Consider the following 22,521-nt stretch of genomic DNA (forward strand, 5'->3'; position numbering starts at 1 on the left):
TTTTAAGGTTAAATTAAGTGGGCTTTGAGATTAAAGTAGTGGAGCAAAATAGCTCCCTTCATAGTCTTCCTAATAAAATCAAACTTCTTATTTTAACCCGGTCCTTAAATTGTATGTAAAGAAATGCGTAATATAGCCTTAAAAATATATTTTAATTTATTGACAAAAAGTCATTAGTTACCGAAAAATTATCAGTCAAAAGAAAAGGAGCCCCAAAAATTGACCAAGTGAAAGTTTAATACAATAGGAGCCCCATAAATTATTATGCTAACATGAATTTCAATTTTAACCTTTAGGATGTGGTTTAAGTGCAATCAAACTACATGTTATTTTCTGTCTTAATTTAGCTTTTTATGACGTTGTTCAGTCGCTTACGCTGTGTTGTGGAGGCGGCATAGGGCGCCAAACTCCACATCATCAGTTAAACCTTAGTGATGCCACAACACTCAAATTATCTCGATGGTTTCATAGCTTCTTTCTCCCCACTTCGTTATCTTGATGGCGCCCAAAGGGCTCAATATGCGGGGCCCAATACCATTAACAACCAATCATCTTACCTAGTTCTCCCACCATGCTTAAACTAATAGGCGGCTAGTTATTATCCTACTACCTATATGACAGTGATATGATATGATGCTAATTATCCCACAATGCACATTAAATATGGTTCACGCAAAAGGTGGAAAATTGACGCCTTATCGCGCCACCACATGGAACACGGTCCTCAGCCTCGCATCCATGCTTTGGGTATATAAATGGCCTAAGCGTGAGGGTGTCCATCTTTTTGTCTCTAAGCATCCGAAAACTTTGTATTAGCACAACTTCATATGTTTCCCATCTCTTCCCTAACCCTCCTTGAATCACACCATCCCACAAAAAGATATACAATCTTCAATTACACAAAATATTCTAAACAACCAAATAAAGCTATCTTACAAACCATATATCAGTATTCTTTTTGTAAACGTAACTACTTGACTTACACATACAAAAAATCACATCAAACTTCTCATCCGTTTTAGGGTTTCAACCCTAAAAGATTCTTTAAAACATCTTCCATTGAAGGTCTATCGGATTGCTTGCTCGCAGTGCAAGCAAGAACAACTTCAAGGACCCCTTTTATCTCTTCTTGAATAGACTTTGAAGACAACTTTGAAGACGAAGATGATGAAGTAGACGCTTCATTATCACTATAAATTTCCTTTAATAAAACATCTTTTGGTGTCTTGTGAATGCTTATCCCGCCATTTTTTCGTCTCCCATTTGTCAAAATCTCCAAAACAACTTCCCCGAAGTCAAATACATCATCTTTCAGGTCATGATCCATGAGACCCTTGTATTCACCTGTCATATAAAAATATGTACACAACGATTTTAAGATCCGTAAAGGTGAATGATTGTGTGGTTTTTAGACAAACTCTCCTAAATCATATTATTACAATTAATGTAATCCTATCAAATGAACTAAATTTTTAAAAAAAATATTAATAATTTTGAAAGAAAAAGGTCAACCCAAACTGACCCGTTTTGACTGTTACAAAACCATGTTTATTTGGTACTTTAAACATAAAAAACAATTATTAAAATCGGGTTTTTATGTAAAAAAAGACCTCATACCTGTCTCCATTGCAGATATTGTTTTGAACCCGAATTCCACCAAGCGGGGCTCCATATTTTCATCAAAAACTATGTTACTCGCCTTCAAATCTCCATGAGAAATAGCTGGATGACAGTCATGGTGAAGAAAACATAACCCTTTTGCAATATTAATCACAAGCCTATGTTTTGAACCCCAATCTCTTTTAATTCCAATCTTCTCGTCAAGATTCCCGTTTGGCAAATATTCAAACAACAAATAACCAAGATTCTTATTATAGCAAAAACCCAACAGCCGAATCAAATTCTTATGTTCAAGATTGCCTATTTGGTTTACAAAATCAATCAAAAGATTAGAACTTTTGGCACCCCATTCGATCTTTTTCACAATTACGGTCATCCCATTCAGCAAAACAGCTTTGCAAACCGAGTTTGATGAATACAATGTTTCAACAGCGTCAATGGAATTAAGGCTTTTTAACACATCAGCAGCTGTGAATTCAGGTATACCGCCAAACGATACCATATTCCAGTGGCGGTTAACACTTCGTCTGCGGTAGTAAAAGATACCGAAAAGGAGACCCGAGAGTACAACCACCACTGCACATAGTACAAGTACCCAAGCAACCTTGTGATTCCTTCTACTTCCCAACTCCATTCCCTCGGATATTCCATTCCCGTGATGACACACTCTCGTTAAGGGTGCACCACAAAGATTAGGATTTCCAAGAAACGAACGACTATCGATTGATTTAAACGCATTTCCAAACGGGATCGAACCGGAAAGATCGTTATATGACACATTAAGAAACTTTAACTTCATCAAGCTTCCTAATTTCACTGGGATTTCACCAGAAAGATTATTTTCAGCGAAATTTAATGTTTCAAGATTCTCACAAAACGAAATGCTTTCCGGGATACTTCCAGATAAGTGATTCCCATTTAAATCAAGAAACGCTAGCGACTTACAAAACGGAAATTCCGGGAATTTCCCGGAAATATTGCAGGATGAGGCTGAAACATTTTGAAGAACAGGCAAAGACCATGCTTTTTCCGGAAGTACCCCTCCAAGATTTGGGTTATTCGACACGCTAAAATGTCCGAGATTTATCGCGTGAAAAATATCTTCAGGAATCCCACCCGTGAACCGATTCCCAGATAAATCAACATAAGAAACATCACTAAGAACCTTGAAATCCAATAATATATCACCTGAAAACATATTATCTTCGAGTCGAATACGAACCAGTGACGAGCAATTCGAGATTGACGAAAGCCCACCCGAGAAATAATTAGAAAACAGCATTAATCTACTCAACTCCCCTCCCGAACAGATATCCGGTGGAATCACACCGACAAAATCATTTGTGGAAACATCAACCCATTTAAGTTTAGAATATTTTCCCAACTCTTGTGGCAGTGTACCACTAAAATAATTATCCCAAATAAGCAAAGATTCGAGATTCGGAAGCTTAGCTATCCCTTCAGGAACAGAACCATTCATATCATTATACATAACACTCAACAACTTCAAACTTTTCAGGTTCGAAAAACTATCAGGAATCGGGCCCAAAAGCAAATTATCCGAAAGATCTAAACTCAAAAGACCCGAAACATTACTAATTTCGACCGGGATCATCCCAGAAAGATAATTATTAAACAGAAAAAGCGTATCGAGATTAACCAAATTACCTAACTCCTTTGGAATAGACCCCGAAAGATTAGCACCGGCTATATCAAGATACTTCAATGCACTCATATTCCCAAATTGCCATGGGATGCCACCTTGGTACAAATTATACCCAATCTCCATATGAGTCACACTCTCTAACAGCCCGAATTCAACCGGTAAGTACCCGGTTAACAAATTCCCAGCCAAGTGAATCAACTCAAGGCTTTTACATGATCCATAACTACCCGGAATCGGTCCACTAAAATAACTTCCAGCAAAGTTCAAAACTTTCAACAACCCATTTTCGCAAACATCCGGTGGGAGTGACCCGAAAAAGCTGTTACTAAATGCATCAAGAACTAGTAAATTATTAATCTTTGAAACCCCAATTGGAAACACACCAGAAAAATTATTTCTACTAATATCCAAATACTTTAAACTTGTCAAATTAAATACCCCAATTGGGAATTCACCAGAAAACAAGTTGTGGCTTATGTTGAGCTCGATCAAGTCACCGAAGTGATCGAAATGAGACCCGGATAAAAACCCGGAAATATTATTACCAGAAAGGTCTAATCCGGTCACTTTTGTGGAGTTTTGATTGCATTTGACTCCAGTCCATGAGCAAGACTGGATTTTGGGTGTTGGGGTTTGTTCTTGGGGGATAATCCAGTCTGTTAAGACATTTGGTGGTGTAATGAGTTCAGATTTTAAGGATAAGAGTGCTTGTGTGATGGGATCAGTGGTGGATGAAATGGGTGTGATGAATGTTGTTATTATTAATATTAAGATGAGCATTTTGAATGGAAGTGGAATCCAAGAATTGGAATGGGGTTTGATTATTATTGTTGACAAAAATGGAAGAGAGGTAGGTCAATTTGTGGCCTCACTTAATTGCATTGGGACTGAGAAAAGTGAAGAGGAGAAAAGGAGGGAATGACATAAGATGGTGAAGGAGTCTGCAGGGTCATTGCTTTTGGAAGCATATGGGGCCTCAAAATGAATTTGGATGATAAGTTGTGAACCACTCCATAAATAGATTTTGTGTTTGGTGTTAGGGGTAGGGTGTTTGTTTAAAAGTGAGGTGATTAGGTTTAAATTAGGGCTGTGTAACGATTAGAACCTTGAGAATCGAACTAGAAATGAACCGGAACTAAAAATGACTAAAAAATAGAATTGGAACCGGAACTTATAATAATAAACCGGTTCGGTTTCAGAATTGGTAAAGGCGTTTGTTCTTGCTAATCGGTTCTTGCCAGAACCGGTTCGGTTGTTTATTTTAGCAAATGGGTTGTACAAACTTTTCAAATTGCAAAACAAGTTTATATAATTGTATGTCTTCTTTAACGCTAAAATTAATTTAGATTACAACATGAACATCCGTTATATTTTATATTAAAACCTAATTGTTAAAGTTAAATAAATCATTAGCGGCGATAGATTAAAGGAAGATCATATCATTTTATATTAAATTACCTTCAAAGCATAAATTAAAATTGATCTTGCTGCTAGGTATCGAACACAAATAAAAAATATTTGAATTAAAAGATGTTTGGATAGATGGTGGTTAATAAGTTACCATATAAAAAATGGGATTGGCAAATTTAGTTAAAACATTTTTAATATTCCGGTTATTCGGTTCCACTTCTAGATCCGTCCCCGGAACCGAATCGGGAACTGTTTAATGCAAATTCTAAGAACCGAGAGCCGTAAACACGTTAGCGATCCTAAGGCACCGGTTCGGTTCCGGTTCCTCAGTTATGGCGATTCTGAACTGTTTTTTGCTCACCCATAGAGTAAATTGCTGTAAGTCGGTGTTGTAAAAGTCGGATTCTAAAGCCAAATAGTCGGAGTAGTTGGTCCTCGGACCCCTACCTTGGAGATTTTCTTTATGTCGGCAGCGGTCAAAGTCGGTCAAAACTCGGGCTAGGCGGTCAAAAATCGGGCTAGTCGGGCTACGATTCTCAAAAAGTCGGTTAAAACTCGGTCAGAAGTCGATCAAAATCGTGCTAGGTGGTTAAAAGTCGGCTAGGCTGCCTTTTTTGACAGGAATTATGCTTATTTTAACATATATATGATATCCAAAAATTAAATTTATTTATATTATCATGTCTGAGTACCCTGATTACTCCCAACTTCTCAGTCGACCGTTTAGGATCCGCCTACCAACTTTTAGAACCTTGTTAATACCAGTGAACAAAGTCAATGTAAAAATATCTTTTTTATTTGTTTTATGTATTCGGATACCCCTAATTAAATATTAGGATATCTCTACATTCATAAAAATTTTTTCGAATGCCCTTAAATATTTCTTTTAGATCTATCATTGGTAGAAATTTAATTTCTATTGAGAAATGAGACACTTGGGAAAAAAGTGAGAGTTGTCTAAATTGTTACAATATATATATCGTAAATGCAGAAAATAACTATTAAATTTCCATAAAAAGATTAAATAAATTTAAGTACCTTCAGTTACTTAAGTCTTATTTAGGAGATATGACGGGGCTTTAAGTTTTCATGTAGTAGGTGGTTTTGTTTTGTTTCGTTGGTCTTTTGACTTGTATTGCTAAACTCTTGTTGGTTTGGTGGTTTTTTGGTCGTTGCTAGTATCGTGCTTATAGCGATAGTTTGATTATGTTACAATTTGGTTGGCCGTTAAAAAAGTAAAAAAAAAAAGAGATTAGTAAACGAAGGTGTACCGATGAGTAAACCCGAAATAGATAATGAGTTGTTAAAGACTTGAACTTATCACCATTATAGAACTTTTAGAAATGTGGTTGAATATTTTATATTCTTCCTTGGTTTTGTATTGAGTTTATGATTGAATTTGAAGTAATGGATATCATAAAAAGGTTATTTTTAATTACGCAAAACAATAAACATATATATGAGACAGATATCCAACTTACATGAGACATGAACAAAACACTATTTTATAATTATTATAGATGAAAAATGATAGTTTGGTGTTGCAAGTGGCCTATTGATTTACTTGACGGCATTTAGTGGTTAGCCATTTTTTTTTCTTTTTTTTCCTTCTTTTTGTTATTTGTACATGCCAAATTCGCATTGGTTAGTGGCTATAATGCGTTGGTCATTATTTTTTTAGTTCGTCATGGGTTTCTAGTTTTGTTTTCTAATGCCATCGATTTCGATACCAATCGAATTCGCGTCGATTCGCAGTTGCAATCCATGTTCTTTTTTGTTCGCCGTGAGTTTTGTTGCTGGAGTTTATTTTTTTTGGTTTAGTTATGATTCCATAAACTGATACCAACCAGATTCGTGTCTATGCGTCACCACATGGGCGGTTTTTCATTAGCCCGACGCAATGCGCCGAATATGTTACCTAGTTAAATTGAAAAGTGAGAATACTAATATACATATCTCATGCATTGCCTATTTATTCTAGTAATCAATAAAAGTGAGTATTTTGACAATGAAATCCTCAAATTTTAATATTATTTTACCAATAATATTTTCAAAGTTAATTAACTATGGTATATTACTATATTTTATTTGTAAATTATCTAGGAAATGATAATTATTTGCATACACTCATCACATACTTCATGGTTGGAAGATTCACTAATTATAATATAGATATATATGTGTATTATTTAATAACAATAATTGAATAATGAAATGCATATTTTAGATGCCATTTGCATGGTGGAGGGGAATAGAACTTCCGTTACTTTTGGCTTTTCTTTGGCATCTAAAATATGCATAAGAATCCAATTACACAATCTAGTGCTCACATTTGGTTTTAAATATTTTATCTTAGAGCATTCTAAGCATGTACTCTAATTTTATCTCTATAATTACATTAAAAAACATTAAAGTTCTCTCTCCTATTTAATTAAATAATATTTTTTATGCTCTTATCTTTATCGTTATAGCCTTTTCTCTTCTTCACTCACAGCCAATTCAACAAATATTAAATAGAGCAAACAAATTTCCTCAAATTTACAAAAAGTAATTACATATTCTTCTTCCACCCACAACCCTATCTATAATTTGTAAATTCTTCTCAAATGATTTTAAGAATAATTTGAGAATGCTCTTATATATACAGTTGAATTTTTATGTTCCTATACATGCATGTATTCATACAGAGTTAGGTTAAAATAAAAACCAACTTGAGTTATGAAAACTTTAGAAACTCATTCTCAATCACATGTTTTTAATTAAAGTTTGAATCATGTGGTTCACAATTAAAGTTAATAAAAAATGTAAAAATAAATATAACTTTTTCTCTCTCCTGAAAACATATAAAAAATTTAGTAAAAAATGTTAAAAAATAGCAAAGCATTTTTTTTTTGATGTTTCGATGTTTTGTATTAAATGTTACAACATATATTACATGTGAAAAAAAAACAAAAAAAAACGATATTACATAGGATTTTTATGAATTTTCATAACTCAAATGAGTTTTCATTATGTACTTTTTCCTACACATATATTAATATAAAACAAATGAATAGCTACTGTATGATTGTATGATTAAAGGAGTTGTCCTTTAAGATAATTTAATATGCGACTGATCATCAAATTCAATGGTTTGAAACCTTGAGTTTGAATCATGGATAAGGCTGAGGGGTGTGGAGCGCGAGAAAGGGCGCAAGAGGCCAGACGTTCGCGCCCCGGGGCGCGAGCACCACACCACCGAGGCGCGAGAGGGGCGCGAGCGCGGAAAAAGAGGCAGGCGCCAGGGGTCTCGCGGGAGCTGTGGGGCGTAAATGGGCTTGGGATTGGTGAAAAGAGCCGTTGGAGACTTAAAAATGAGCCGTTGGCTCTTTATTTAATAAAAAAAAAAAAATTTTTTACTCCTATATATTACTCATTTTATAACACTTAACACAACTTCAAAAAAAAACCAAACTTACCTATTTTTTTATACAACACTTCCTATATATTACCCATTTCTTTCAAACTTTTTTAAAAAAACCTTTACAAAATCCTATATAATACCCCTAAATCAACCCATTTTTACCATATCAAACACAACTTCAATCTCCAAACTCATATATAATATCCCAAACTCCTATATAATACCCAAAAAAAATTCAAAAACAACCCAATTTTTTTTTTAAAAATAATGTCGTCGTACTCGTCTGATTCCGACTCATCCGAAGAGGATGATTTGCTTCTTCATGTAGGGGGAGTTTTGACCGCAACCGTGGTCAATCTCTTGCAAAATCAAGCCCATCAACCCCGACTCCCGAGGGTTAGAGCACCACCTCGTGATCGTGATCGATCGGGTGCTAACGATACTTTGATGAGGCATTATTTTAGCCCTCAACCGGTATACGCGGAGTCGGATTTTCGAACTCGTTTTCGAATGAGCAGGCAATTGTTCACGCGTATAGCGAGTGATTTAGAGGCACGGTATCCCTTTTTTCAACAAAGGGAGGATGCTAGGGGTCTTCCCGGTTTTACCCCTCTTCAAAAATGCACGGCTGCTATCCGTCAATTAGCGTACGGCATCTCGTCGGACGCTTTGGATGAGTATTTACAGATGTCGAAAAGGGTTGCACGTGAATCCCTTCATTTTTTCTGCCAAGGTAAAAAACATTAATTTTACTTTTTATTAAATATTTATTACATTTTGTAATATATATTGTACGTAGGAGTCATATCGACTTACGCTCGGAGATATCTGCGTAAACCTACAACGTATGACATCCAACGCATATATGAGGTGCACGCAGAAAAACATGGTTTTCCTGGGATGCTAGGTAGCATCGATTGTACGCATGTTGGATGGGCTATGTGTCCAACGGCCTGGCGAGGTCAGTTCCACCGTGGTGATCATGAAGGGCCGACCCTCATACTTGAGGCGGCGGTTTCACAGGATCTTTGGTTTTGGCATGCTTTTTTTGGTGTTGCTGGGTCAAATAACGACCTTAATGTTATCGATCAGTCACATTTGATCAACGACCTTATCGACGGGGTTGAACCACCTCAATCTTTTCTTGCAAATGAAGAACTCTTCAAGTACGGGTACTATCTGGTCGATGGTATTTACAACGAATGGGCTGTGTTAGTTCAAGCTTTTACAGATCCAGTCGCCGACAAACGGAAGTATTTTACGAAGAAGCAAGAGTCTGCTAGAAAAGATATTGAAAGAGCTTTTGGAGCTATAAAAAAACAATATTATGTTCTGGCGAACCCGATACGTTATTGGACTCGGGAGAGGATAATGGACGTCGTCTACACGTGTCTTATCCTACACAACATGACGTTAGAAGACGAGGGCAAAGCTATATGCCAAAACTACCAAGGTGACATTCCGCCACAACCGTCCACAATCAGTGATCAACAAAAACTTCATAACATAGCAAATATCAAGAGCCGTGAGATACACGGGGATCTTCGACATGAGTTGGTTGAACATTTGTGGGCGAGGCGACCAGATGATCTTGTATTAGATTAGTTTTATTATTAAATATTATTGTTTGTTTAATTTTTAGTATGTTTTTTTTATTATGAATTTTCAAAAAAATGTGTGTTTTTTAAATAATTTTTGAGTTTTTTTAATAATACGTTTTTTTAATACATTTATAAAAAAATAAAAAAAAAACCGCTCGCGCCCCCTCTCGCGCCCCTCCACACCATGTCCCGGGGCGCGAGCACCACTACCAACACCAATCTTATCAAGTTTCTCTCTCTGCCACACGTCACAATATTATTGGCTGGCGCCCCCACTCGCGCCCCTCAGCCTAACAGTGAGGAAGGTGATGTTAATGATGAGACAATAGTGTTGACGATCGTGATAATCCTTGTTAGCCAACTTTTACCTTTTAATAATATTAATAAAAGATAGTAAACACATTATGATTTAATTATAAAATGCTTTAAAGCTACGTGTAGTGGGAGCTATAAATTGGGGGTGATTTTTTGACATGTGGCGTCACATCAATAAAGGGATAATTTTTATTTGAGTGGTGTAATGGTTTTGTAGCCTCATCACATATATATATATATATATATATATATATATATTACACACATATAATATAATAATAAAAACCCAGAACACATCACGACGACAAATACTTGTCCCCCCTGTCGCCCTTGTTAAAGCCAAGGGAGGGGGGGGGGGGGTGTTGCTGTCGCCCATATCATCCACTTGTCGCCTCAAATCGTCACCCACTACACCTTGTCTAAGAATAATAATACACGAAAGTGTGTAACATGTATTAAAAATGGGATGTTATATACAGATACTACCCCTATGGTGTTTACTAAGGGTGACAAATGTGACCCATTTGGTTGATAAAATGTATACAATGGGTCAAATTAAAAAAAAATAATTGAAACGGTTCAAAACGAGTAGACATTTCTTAAGGGTTTTCTTTCTTTTTTTTTTTTATGGAACAAGAAAAACAAAGGAAACTTTTTAGTTTTTGATTTATATTTCGAGATATGATTTTTCAATTATTTGTTTTTGAATATTTTAGTGAGGGTTTCTGAAATCTCAACTCATTTTGACCCATTTCAAAAACCCCTTATTATAAAATTCAAAAAAATAATTAAAAAATCATAACTCGAAATATAAATAAAAAACTAAAAAAATAAAAAAAAACTAAAAAGTTTCATTCATTTTTCTCGTTCCATAAAAAAAAACTCAAAAATGTCTACCCGTTTTAATCCTTTTCTTTTTTTAGTTTGACCCATTATATACATTTTATTACAACCTATTCAACCCAATGGTCACATTTGCCACCCCTAGTGTTTGCAAAGGTTTATACGACTCATATAAGCTTATACGACCTTTATTGACATTGTGTGTCTGACATATAGTAAGAGATATCAGAGTCGTAGCTTTTTGTAGATTATAGTTTAATACGAGCCGTATAGTTCTTTGTGGCCCTATCTGCCTCAATAGGCCCATACGCTTCATGTAGATCTTCGTGGATAGCAATATGCCTTGTATAGGCCTTACACGACCCGTATAACTCTTCGTGGATGGCCTATATGCCTCGTATAGGCCATAATAGTTCATTCTTTTTTTTCCGGATTTTTCACCTTCACTCGTATACACGTTATACGACGCGTTTATGTTTTTCTCAATGTCATCTAACACCATCAGCAAACGACTTATTCTTAACCAACCTCTCCATCATCAAATAACTATACTTTTTAAAAGTTTTACGTAATCAAACAAAAAATTTCAAAAGAAAAATTTGTGCCCATATACAAAACCCAACGTAAATTAACAAAATCTGTATCTATATGTGTCCTATAGGTTGCAAATGGTGTATATCCAAATATCTCTTGCCATTAAAAAATATGCTCCATTTTAAATAACATGAAACAAAATAACTTTAGCTTGATATGTTTTATGAAATTTTGTATAAACACTGCTGTAGAGTTCAGCCATTCAATGTGATAACTGATTAATTAAGTTAAACGAATATTATAATAAGCCAAAATGATATGGTATTAAACTATTAATAACGAGCCCAATGAGACATAACGCGGGTCACATGTTAGGGGTGTTCACCATTCAGTTTCAAACCGTGAAATCGTTCAAACCGGTCATCGGTTTGGTTTCACGGTCGGTTTTTTTACTTAAATTTTGGTCGGTTGGTTTCAATAATTTCAAACCGTAGCAAACGGTTTGGTTTACGGTTTAAACTGAAAACCAACCGTATAAAACCGAACCGGACCGTGAAAATTTATTACAATAAAATTTGAATAATTCTTATATGTATATAGTTTAATAATTTAACTCTATTAGACTACAGTAAATCAAAAGTGGCAAGCCCTTTTTCACATTCTCTAAATAACCCTCTTCCCGATTTAGAACACTAAAAACTAATTGCAGAGCTTGTTTATAAAATAAAATAGAATGCACAGTTTGTGTTTTACTTCGTTTCTAAAGAACGTTGTCACTTTTTTCCTTTTCTTTTTTTCTATTCTTTTTTTTTTTCAATATTGTATGGGTGTATTTGACAACTTGTTAAATCCTCTAAACAATGAACAACTTTACTAGTATATGTTTCTATAAAGATGTATAAAGGTTCAACGAGCCTAAACCGCAAAACCAAACCGGACCAAACCGTTACTAATGGTTCGGTTTGGTTCGGTTTATGAGTTCAACGGTTTGGTTTTGGTTTACGAAAATAAAAAACCGTTAGTAACGGTTTGGTTACGGTTTGACCTAAAAACCTCGAAAACCGGATCGTGAACACCCCAGTGAAGACCCCTATCACATGTAATTGATATATATTTATAACAAGTTGAAGTAGTATATATAATTAGCAAAACAAATTGTTAATTATCTCACAATTGCTTTGTCGGCTGGGAGGGTCAGAAGAAAGACCGGGACAGTTTGACTTTATTAACTCAGATCGTTCAGAGAGTACAAATTGTATGAGAATCGTTGTTTGTATATGAACACCATCAATCTCCTCCCTTTATAGTAAAAAGTGAAAATATATAACAAGTTCAACAACTACTGAAAAAGGTAAATGTGTACTAGTGGAAATGACACGAAGTGCAGTAGATTAAAAAGTAATGTTGTAATTGTTACATATAATGGATGTTAATAACTAGAAATCTGGAAATATAGATGAGTACATAAATAAATAATAAGAAAAGTAATTAACAAAAACTAATGAACAAAATCAACTAATTTTATTAAAAGAAGTCCAAAACTGTTGTAACTTTAGAAATGTATAGTTGAGCGCGATGAGGCGTCCATTCCCCTCCTTTTACGTGAACCATATTTGCGAGCTCATAAACACTTTGTTAAACCTCATGACTCTCCCTTTTTATTTTTATCTGTTCTTATTCTCCCTAAAAAGGTAATTAGAAAATAGATGAATGGTGAATGATGAAGCATAATACATGTCAAGGTGTTATTCATCTTGAGGTGAACTTTAAATACGAGAAACCTAGAGGTGTCATTCAGTGTCCGTTGTGATTGTTATCCTAATTACAAGAAAACAATCTATTTATAGCTAGGGTACATCAAGCTTTCAAGTCTCCACATTCTCCCCCTGGCTAATGATTTTAAAACTGTTGCATGCTTTGGAATCTTCATTCCCAATTTTCCTGCTTGTAACACTGGGAGACTTGGAGGTTCAAAAGTTGTTTATGATCTTGATGTATCCTAAAAAAATATACCCCTTATCGGAATCATGATGTGGATCTTTATCGTGTGGGGCTCGAATGTCACCATGACTGAACTCGTTGAGTTCAGCAAGATCCCCCAATCTGATATCCTCTTCACCATCTCTTTCAATTCAGTCACTACCTCTTTGGTCTCACTATCTGTTTAAAACTTGTAAATTTACTTCTTGTCTTAACTTGGGCAGTTGGGCTATTCTCCTTTTTTGCATATGGGTTGGACTACTTTTGGGCTTAACTTCCTGGGCTTACAAGGCTGTCAAAGGTTTCTGCTCCTCCTATTTGGAAAGGAGCATCTCCTAGTATCAGTAAAGGGAACTCCACAATCTCCGACCTGATAGGTACTGCGTTATGCTCTAGTCGTCGATCGTCTTTTGCATATAAAGTGGGGTGGCGCCTCCTCAAGCTTAATCATCATTGTTCAATATGTTGCTATGAACTTAACTGAAATTTAAATATTGGTGTCAAAGAAGCAAAAAAAGATCTTACAGTATTTTTGCACCAAGACATTAGTCAGTTGAAGAAGCACTTGAAAAGAGAAAAATATTAAGAGATCCTATTGGTCCATTCAAAAGAGGATATAATGACATGACCAATGAGTTGGATCTAAAAATAGTTATTGGAGTATATTTTTGAGTTAATGTTCCACAAGATTAGATAACTTCTAAAACAAGAGACTTGATGGCATTACTAAATATAAAGATTAACAACCATGTTAAGAATGAAAGATTAGTTGAAGATTATTTGAAACGAGCAAGCGGAATTTTGGAAGTAAGACAAGTTGAGGTTGAAATATAATAGAACGAGAGCATCAACAACAATAGTGATTCGAAGTGCATATATGATTTTTTGTAGCATTATCAACCAAATGGGGAGACTGTAAATTTTATTTTGGTTAGTTGATCTTGATTCGTTATACTTAGCTAAGTATGAAGCCACGCATCATTTTTTTATATTACTCGTAGATGTTGTAAAGATGTCCCAGATGTTGATAAGTATGGAGACTTCATAGATTTTGATATACTAAAGGTTACTCCCATATGCTAAAGGTCACTTCCACAAGTGTTGGTTACTCGAAGATGTTAATATGCATGTGAGAGACTGGATCACTGAATGAGCTAAGTATGGCCGATCTACGAGTGAGCAATTTGTTCACTCGTACATAAGGCTGAAGGATATGCTAGTGATGAAGTGACAAAGTCTCAAATTTATGAGTGAAGATTTCACAAGTAAGGCTGAAAAGAAAAATCTACGGGTGTTTGATGAATGTGTTTATGTTCTTTAAATAGGCTAGATAGCTCAGTTGCGCGATTAGTGGTATTGAATGTAAATTTACTCTCTGAACAATTGATCTTGATGATAACGAAGCGTTCGATTTATAATATGACTGAGTGTTATACTTGTGTTGTTTCCGCCAACACATAGTACTGTGTGGTCGTGAGTGTAATCCGATCGGTCAGGTTACATATGAATTTAAAAAATTTCAAGTATCATTAGGGATGGTTATTTGATATAGCATATTGTTTGCTATTAATTCAGTTAGTAGAACTTTCAAGCAAAACCACTATTGGTTTACTTGTTTTTATTAAAAGATATAAAATAGGTATTTTGAATAGTTACGATTGCCTGACAAGAAAATGATTATATAAACGAATCTGAACTTGGCTTGGGTGAGAAATGTATCAATTAAAACAAAAAAAAATTGATGAAAATGTTTAGTATGAAATTATAAATTTTGCTATTCTAAAATGAATTTTTTTTTGTATGAATTTGGTAAATTGGTTCTTCACACAAAACTAGATTTGATCAAGTTAAAACATCAATACTCTTTAGCGATGGCATATTGACTTTAAAGCGACAGCATTTCTCGTCGCTATGATCGTAAAATGTTTTAGTGTTAACAGTGGTGGTCTAACCTTTTTGGTGGCCTAAAGAGAATTAAATTATATGGGTTCTTTTTTCCAAAGTATATAATTTTTTTTGCTTACGACCATAACACGTTGAAATATGGTAAAATCAAGAAATAAAATTTTATATACATTTTAGCTACCCTGATTCAAAATCGACCACTATAAGATAAATAGAAAGAATTTTAACACAAACCAACTAATATGAACTTAGTAGATCTAACGAAGGAGAAAAGATACGCAAACAATCAACTAAGCAGAATCTTGAATCATGAAAATGAAACCTTGAATCAAGAAAGATGGATGAAAACAATCAAACTTTCGAAATATTGTCCATTGATTGTGAGTTGTGAGGACTGATGATGTGTATCACAAAAAAGAATATAAACACTCTTAAAAAGAAACAATCAAAACGACCAACATGATAATCATAATCAAATTAAGTATTCTAATCAAATAGGGAACAAATGTTAGAAATTTATATTACACGGTACATATTTAGAAAAAAACAAGGAAAGTTGTTCACGAAGAGGATAAGATAAATTGGATGGTCAATAACAAAAGTAAGATTCGAACCCATGCCTTCGGTCGATTATTTTGTATATATTTTAGCTAGTTAATTGCTTAGTTTTAGTTGTTTATTGTAGGAACTTTGATACTTCATATATGTTTGTTGTATTTAAGGTCACAGGTGATTAAAGCAGTTAATTTGGACATGTATGAGCACGGAATGAAGATCCATGATGACCAGCATGTAAAACAGGGCATAAAAAATGGTTGGCTGGTGAGAAGACCCGTCGCGCTACGTGACAGGTGTGAAGATAGTCCATCGCGCTACGTGATGGACTTCTTTTACCGATTCTTTGACTTTTGGTTCATCGCACCATGCGATGGACTTGGGAAGACCCCATCGCGATATGTGATGGGTTGCAAGGACGGGATTTTTTGGGTTTTGATTAATATAACATTTTGACGACCCTAGACTCATTCATTACATTCCAACTTTCTAAATCATTAAGAGATCATCCTGAATGGCTTACATCATAAGAATTGAAGACCTTTCAATGTCTAGGCGCAGCTAATCTTCTCGAATCATACCCAACATGTAGAGTATTGTACATTTGACAGTTTTTCTCATATGTTTATGAACAACTAGTTATAATTGTCAGTTATTATATATGAGTATTGATGTTTCATATTATTATGCATTCAGTTGGTTTAGGTTTGTTTCAATCGGAACGATTAGTTTTCCAGTTGCTGTGATACTTGCTTATAGGGTTTTTTTTTATTAGTTTGAATATGATGAAGCATACTATTTCCCTTAGTTGAGTCACACCGGAAGAGACCGTTTGGTAACCAGTACCGTGTGTTAGCGATTGTTGATGCCTAAGGTTTATCTAGTTAACCAACCTGATTTGATTATTGACAATTAATTTGTTAAGTGACATGAGATGACTGTTTTGTTGCATGCTTGAACCCCGGGTGTGATTTGCTTTTATGAACTGTTTTGAACTTTGAAGTATTTGCTTGTTTAGTATTACAACCAATTCAATGATAGTGTGATCAGCAATCTTAATAGCTACTTCATAATTTTAGGAATTGATTATATGTTACAATGACCACATACTCCTCGTGGTTTGACACCCTATTTGCCATAACTAGGTTAATTTGATTAGGAACACTTGAGTATTATTGTTTTTTTACTAGATGGCGACAATCTAGCATCAAAATGGCGCCTTTTCCGGGGAGTTAGTGCGCTTAGTGTTTTCGTTTGATTTTATTTCTTTGTTTTATATTAGTTTTAGTTTTAATTTTTATATTCCCATTTTATGCGGAGTGTGTTATTTATGTTGGCAGCAGGTTTATGCACACCCGCCACTCAGGAAGACAATCTCCGCTTATCTTCGAGCTAGAAATAGAGAGATTAGCTCGGTAGAACCGAGCTCATCATAGAGAATTCAAAATGGAAGGACAAAACCAAAACCATAATCAGAACTTGAACCTAAATCAGAATCAAAACCAAAACCCACTACCCAAAAACAATATCTTTCATCCAAATTATAATGATAACCGAGACCAGCCAGAAAACATCCCAAATCCACCTGTCAAATTCAACCAACAACCATACCCAAACAACTCAGCTCGTCAATTTAGAAAACCAAAATATCCACCAACCCGGACTATCAGCTCCAAAAAATACCCCATGTCGCAGAATTATAGTGTACAAAGATGAAGACTATGTAAGTATTCACACCGAAGATGAAAAGGATGAAAGGGAGTGGAATGATTCAGAGTAAGGGCGGGATGCTTGTAATGGGGTAGATTGGCGGATGATACAGAATGATGAGTTTGAGCACGCGAATGATCTTGATGATGGTTGGGAGAAACAAAGCTGATAGAGATCAGGGGATTCAGGTTAATAGAGGTTGCATGGTTAATAGAGGGGACGAAGAAGAAATATTGTAGCCCCAGTTCAGGGTGTTAATAATCGGTTTAGACCGGCTATTTCGGATGGTGCCTTACCGATAGTCCCACATGTGCGTATACCGGGACGAGTACATTCTGCTCGCGTCTGTCTTACTTTAACATTGTACCATATTTTCATGGGATAGCTTTAGCTGACCCGTATTCTGTTTTGTCTAATTTTTTTAGCAATTTGTGGGTCGATATGTGATGGCACGTAGGACTAGGATGAGGTTCGGTTGCGGATGCTCCAGTTTTCATCGAAAGATAAGGCAAAACATTGGTTCAATTCATTACCAATGTACAATATTTGAAACTGGGCCATTATGCAGCAAGTATTCTTAAACGAGTACTATTCACAGGTGAAAACAGATGAGGCCAGGATTGAGATCCATCACTTTTCACAGTTACCGGGTGAGTTGTTTTATGAGGCCTTCACATGTTTCAAAGAGATGATTAGAAAATGCTCGTACCATCAAAACGAGTTATGGGAGTAAGTGAAAAGTTTTGTAGATGGGTTGACTTATGAAGACAGAAAACACCTAAAGGCCTCTAGTAACAGCAAACTGTTGAATTAGCCTGAGGAAGATGATTGGGATTTCCTCGAGCTGATGTGTCAAGATTCTAAGTTCGTGGAATCTACTGAAAGAAGAAGAAAACACTCGACTACTAGATCAGTAAAATAATTATCGAGTGAGTCTGAATGAATAGCAGAGTTGGAGCGAGAGTTGGCAATATACAAGAAAGATAAGAAAAAGGAGGTTGGTAAAGTCGGGGTAAAGTTTTCGGCTTGAGGACTTTGGGAAACTCGGGCATAAAGAGGAAGATTACCCCGAGTATGAAAATGAGGAGGAACCCGAAGAGGTAAACTACGCATATGGGGATTCCAAGGGTCAGAGGTTTAACTCAAATACCTATCACCCAGCCTGAGAGACCACCCGAACTTTAGATACGGGAATGCAACGAGTCAATAAATCCCAAACTTTCAGGGTTCCTACCAAAACCGACAGTAGGGTAATTACCGCCAAGACGGTTATCAGCAGGGTTTATATAATCAGAACAATAGTCGGGGTATAACAGAGATGGTTATATGGGAAACACTTCATCAGGTGGCCAAAATCAGGACCAACAAAAGGGGTCCTTCGGTAACTCAGACGAGTCTGTACACTCGAAATTAGATGCTTTGCTGTAGCTAGTGACAGAGAACCAGAAAGATACTAAGAAGTAGTTCGAGTTATGAGATAATTCTTCAGAAGCAATGGCAAAAAATATTGATTAACTAGCCTATGATATGGCTAAATTGCATAAAAGTGCGGGTCAGCTATCGAGTGATACCACAGCAAACCCACAACACTTCAGCTCGAGCTAAAGAAACACGTTAACCAGTTAAGTATTTTAAGAAGTGGGAATGTTTATGATAATAAGGTGGGGCTTCCACACCATTTGTTGAAGGGGTGGTGAAAGATGTTGATGAAAATTTTATCTGTGATGACAAACCAGAACCGATTGTTTTAACTGAACCTAATAAAACTAAAAACAAAATTAACAAATCGGTTTCGAAATGTAACATCTCGGATTTTTCAAACTCGTATTTGTTTGCGTTTAACTCGAACGAAACATTTTTTTAGATCTTTATTATTATTGAAAATCCAATATTTATAAGTAAATAAGTTTCCTAATGTTCACTTTAGGCCCCTGTATTTCAAACAATGTTCAAAACCAAATTATATCAAAGACTAGTTCAAGTAATGCTAAAATAACAAAGTATAGGGACCAAACTGCCAAATTTCAAACTTCTCATCCCCTACCCCGGAGCGCCGCGCGTTGGACTGCCTTTGGCTGGCCGTGCAGCACGGGGAACCACCTGCACCAGATTCGTTAACCTTAGTTCGTTTCTAGCTCGTTTAAGGTACAAGTAATCGCTTATTTTAGGCATATTAAAGAGAATTGAGGACCAAGTAAACATCCTATAACTAAAATACAAGTTCTAATTCGTTTCTTACTGCCCAAGACCAGATTTTTATGTATAAATCATTGATTCTTCCCTTAAAACATATTTACTTGCTTAAACGGGCCAAAAAGCCCATAATTAGTTCGTTTTATGTATTCTTATATAAACAAACCCCATTCATTTGCTGTAAACCTTAACCTAACCCTACTACAACCTCCTCCAGCCGTCATATACCTCTGTTCATCCTCTAACCCTTTGGTTTTTACATCTCCGTTAAAGATTCAAGACTTGTTCGTTGACTTTGCTAGCTTTAGGATTTTTGACTTCCGTTTCTCATCAATCCTTTCACTTTCCGGGTAAGTTGTAAACTGTAAAATCGTTTATAAATATTCCCTAGTCAATAAACTTCAATCAATTTCTGAGATTGAAGGGTATCGACCGGTCAATTGCTTTAAAACCCGATGAAGGGTAAAACAGTCAACAAGTTTGACTTTGCGTTTTCTCATACTTCTGGTCGGATTCAACGTTCGGTCCAGAAGACTTTTCTTCTCGTATTTAAATTTTAAGGGTTCTGCCCAAAACCCGACTCCCGACTCAAACTTCGGATTCTGGTCAGACTCGACTCGTTTAAACATTAAAATCTACATAACTAGAGTTCTACTCATTCGTTTGGATTTATTCCAGTGGCATTAAGTTCGTTTTTATTTATAGTTTCATATCACAAAGTTTCAGATTCAGATCATTAATCTCGTTGGACGCGTATTGGACGACTCGCTTAAATCATTAGTTCGTTTATCGAATTTGTTAATCACTTGCCTTCCATCTAAGGTGAGTTTGATCATTCCCCTTTTTATACACTATTTTCAAATGTTTTTGGGACATATGCATACTTATTCATATTTTCTATCTATATATATACACAAAATCGCAAATATAATCATTGTGTGAATATCAGTTGAATGCTATTTGCTAATTGCTACATGTTTAATTGTTTACTTGATAACGTTTCGGAGAGGTCCAATATATCCCCTTTTGTACAGGGTTCTCATTAGTATGATCATACGACCGTCTTAGTAACCGGAGCCCGATTCGTTTGGCAAAGGTAAAACGACAACCTTAGTCATTGTAATCAATGCCCGATTCGCTTGGCAACGATTTCATTGGCACACACGATTTGGTTATATGCATGTTTGTTATGATTCGATTGATTATTATCACATGTTGGTTTGCGCATTTATCATTTATCAACTATATATATATATGCTATTATTTAATGTTTCAAAATTGGTGATCATCTCACTCAACATGTGTTGTTGACAAACTCCATTTTTTACGCATATGCAGGTTGCCTGAGTTGAAGGACGGACACTTAGAAAGACCTTAGGATTATAATGAAGACATATATGGATTTAGACTTGTTGTATTTATTTATTTGAATTGTTTGATTGTATTTGATTATTGTGTGTATTATTTGAACAAAATAATTAATTAGATATTGTCATTTATAATTATGATAGTATCTTCGAGCTGTGAGCAATCGGATCACACCCCGGCATTTCCGCCTTAGGTTGGGGTGTGACACAAAAGATGGCACCGCCGATCCTAAGGATAAGGGGAAGGCAGCTAAAACTGTCCCCAATCCCGATGCTTTGTTGGCACCATCTAAGGCGAATATGGCAACTAAACGGGGCCCACAACAAGAGGAGATGGGAGAAACATTTAAACATGTTAAAATTAATATTCCACTATTAGATGCCATAAAACAAATTCCTGCATATGCTCTATATCTGAAAGATTTGTGCACACAAAAGAGGAATCATAAATTTCCTAAACAGATTGACTTTACTGATAATGTGAGTGCAATTCTTTCGGGGTGCTCTTCCACCTAAGTTGCAAGATCCAGGCAAGCTTATTATACCCATTCAAGTGGGTGATTTTAAAATGACACGGGTTCTCCTAGAGCTTGGAGCTAGTATTAGTATCCTCTCGGGAAGTCTGTACGATCAGATGACTTTGGTCCGCTTCGGGCAGCCGCTACCACGGTTATTCTAGCCGATTAAACACCTAAACTTCCCCGAGGGATATTAACTGATGTGATGTTAAGATGGAAGAATTTTATTTTCCAGTTGACTTTTTGATTCTTGACTATGTTTCGGGTGAAAGAACCAAACAACCCGTGATTATACTCGGTAGGCCATTTTTGGTGACCGCAAATGCCAACATTAATTGCAGAAATGATACAGTTGGCATGACATTTGGTAACCATAAGCTTAGGATCAATGTTTTTACACATGTAAATAATTTTTTGGTAGATGACGAGTGCTTTATGGAAAATGTTATTGACGAGTGCATTCCGTTATATGGCTGTCGTGGACACGAATGACACAACAGAGACGTGTTTTATGTTTAACAGGTTACAGGTGGAAACTGACAAGCAATTGGAGGAGGAGGAAAGGAAGCTGGAGGTTGCAGCTTTGAGAGGATATCGACCACCATGGTCGGCTCAGGTGGAGTCACTACCCGAGAAGATTGATACCGGGTTAAAACCATCATTGTAGGAGCCACCGAAAGTCGAGCTGAAGGAGCTACCAAAGCATTTAAAATATGCTTTTCTTTGTAAGAATGAACCTTTACATGTTTTTGTTGCTTCTAATTTGTCTTTTGAACATGATAGTGCTATACTGGAGGTGCTGGTTGCAAACAATAAGGCTATCAGATGGACCATAGCGGATCTGAAAGGGATTAGTCCCTCAATTGTCATGCATAAAATTCTCACATATCCGAAAGTCAAA

At 35.8% G+C, this 22,521-nt stretch overlaps 1 protein-coding gene across 1 annotated transcript; it reads right to left on the bottom strand.

Moving 5' to 3' along the window:
• Nucleotides 1-917: 917 nt before the first annotated feature.
• Nucleotides 918-4,066, bottom strand: LOC143613466 (uncharacterized). The gene is made up of 2 exons (XM_077087160.1): nucleotides 1,618-4,066; nucleotides 918-1,344 (listed from the first exon to the last, which is right to left on the bottom strand). Exons 1-2 carry the CDS (start codon nucleotides 4,064-4,066, stop codon nucleotides 1,019-1,021), a joined length of 2,775 nt encoding a protein of 924 aa, XP_076943275.1. The 3' UTR covers nucleotides 918-1,018.
• Between the last annotated feature and the right edge of the window lie 18,455 nt (nucleotides 4,067-22,521).

Source organism: Bidens hawaiensis, unplaced genomic scaffold (assembly GCF_021521415.1).
Source record: "Bidens hawaiensis isolate Kalapana, Puna unplaced genomic scaffold, B.hawaiensis_p1.1 tig00037545_1, whole genome shotgun sequence".
NCBI classification, from domain to species: domain Eukaryota; kingdom Viridiplantae; phylum Streptophyta; class Magnoliopsida; order Asterales; family Asteraceae; genus Bidens; species Bidens hawaiensis.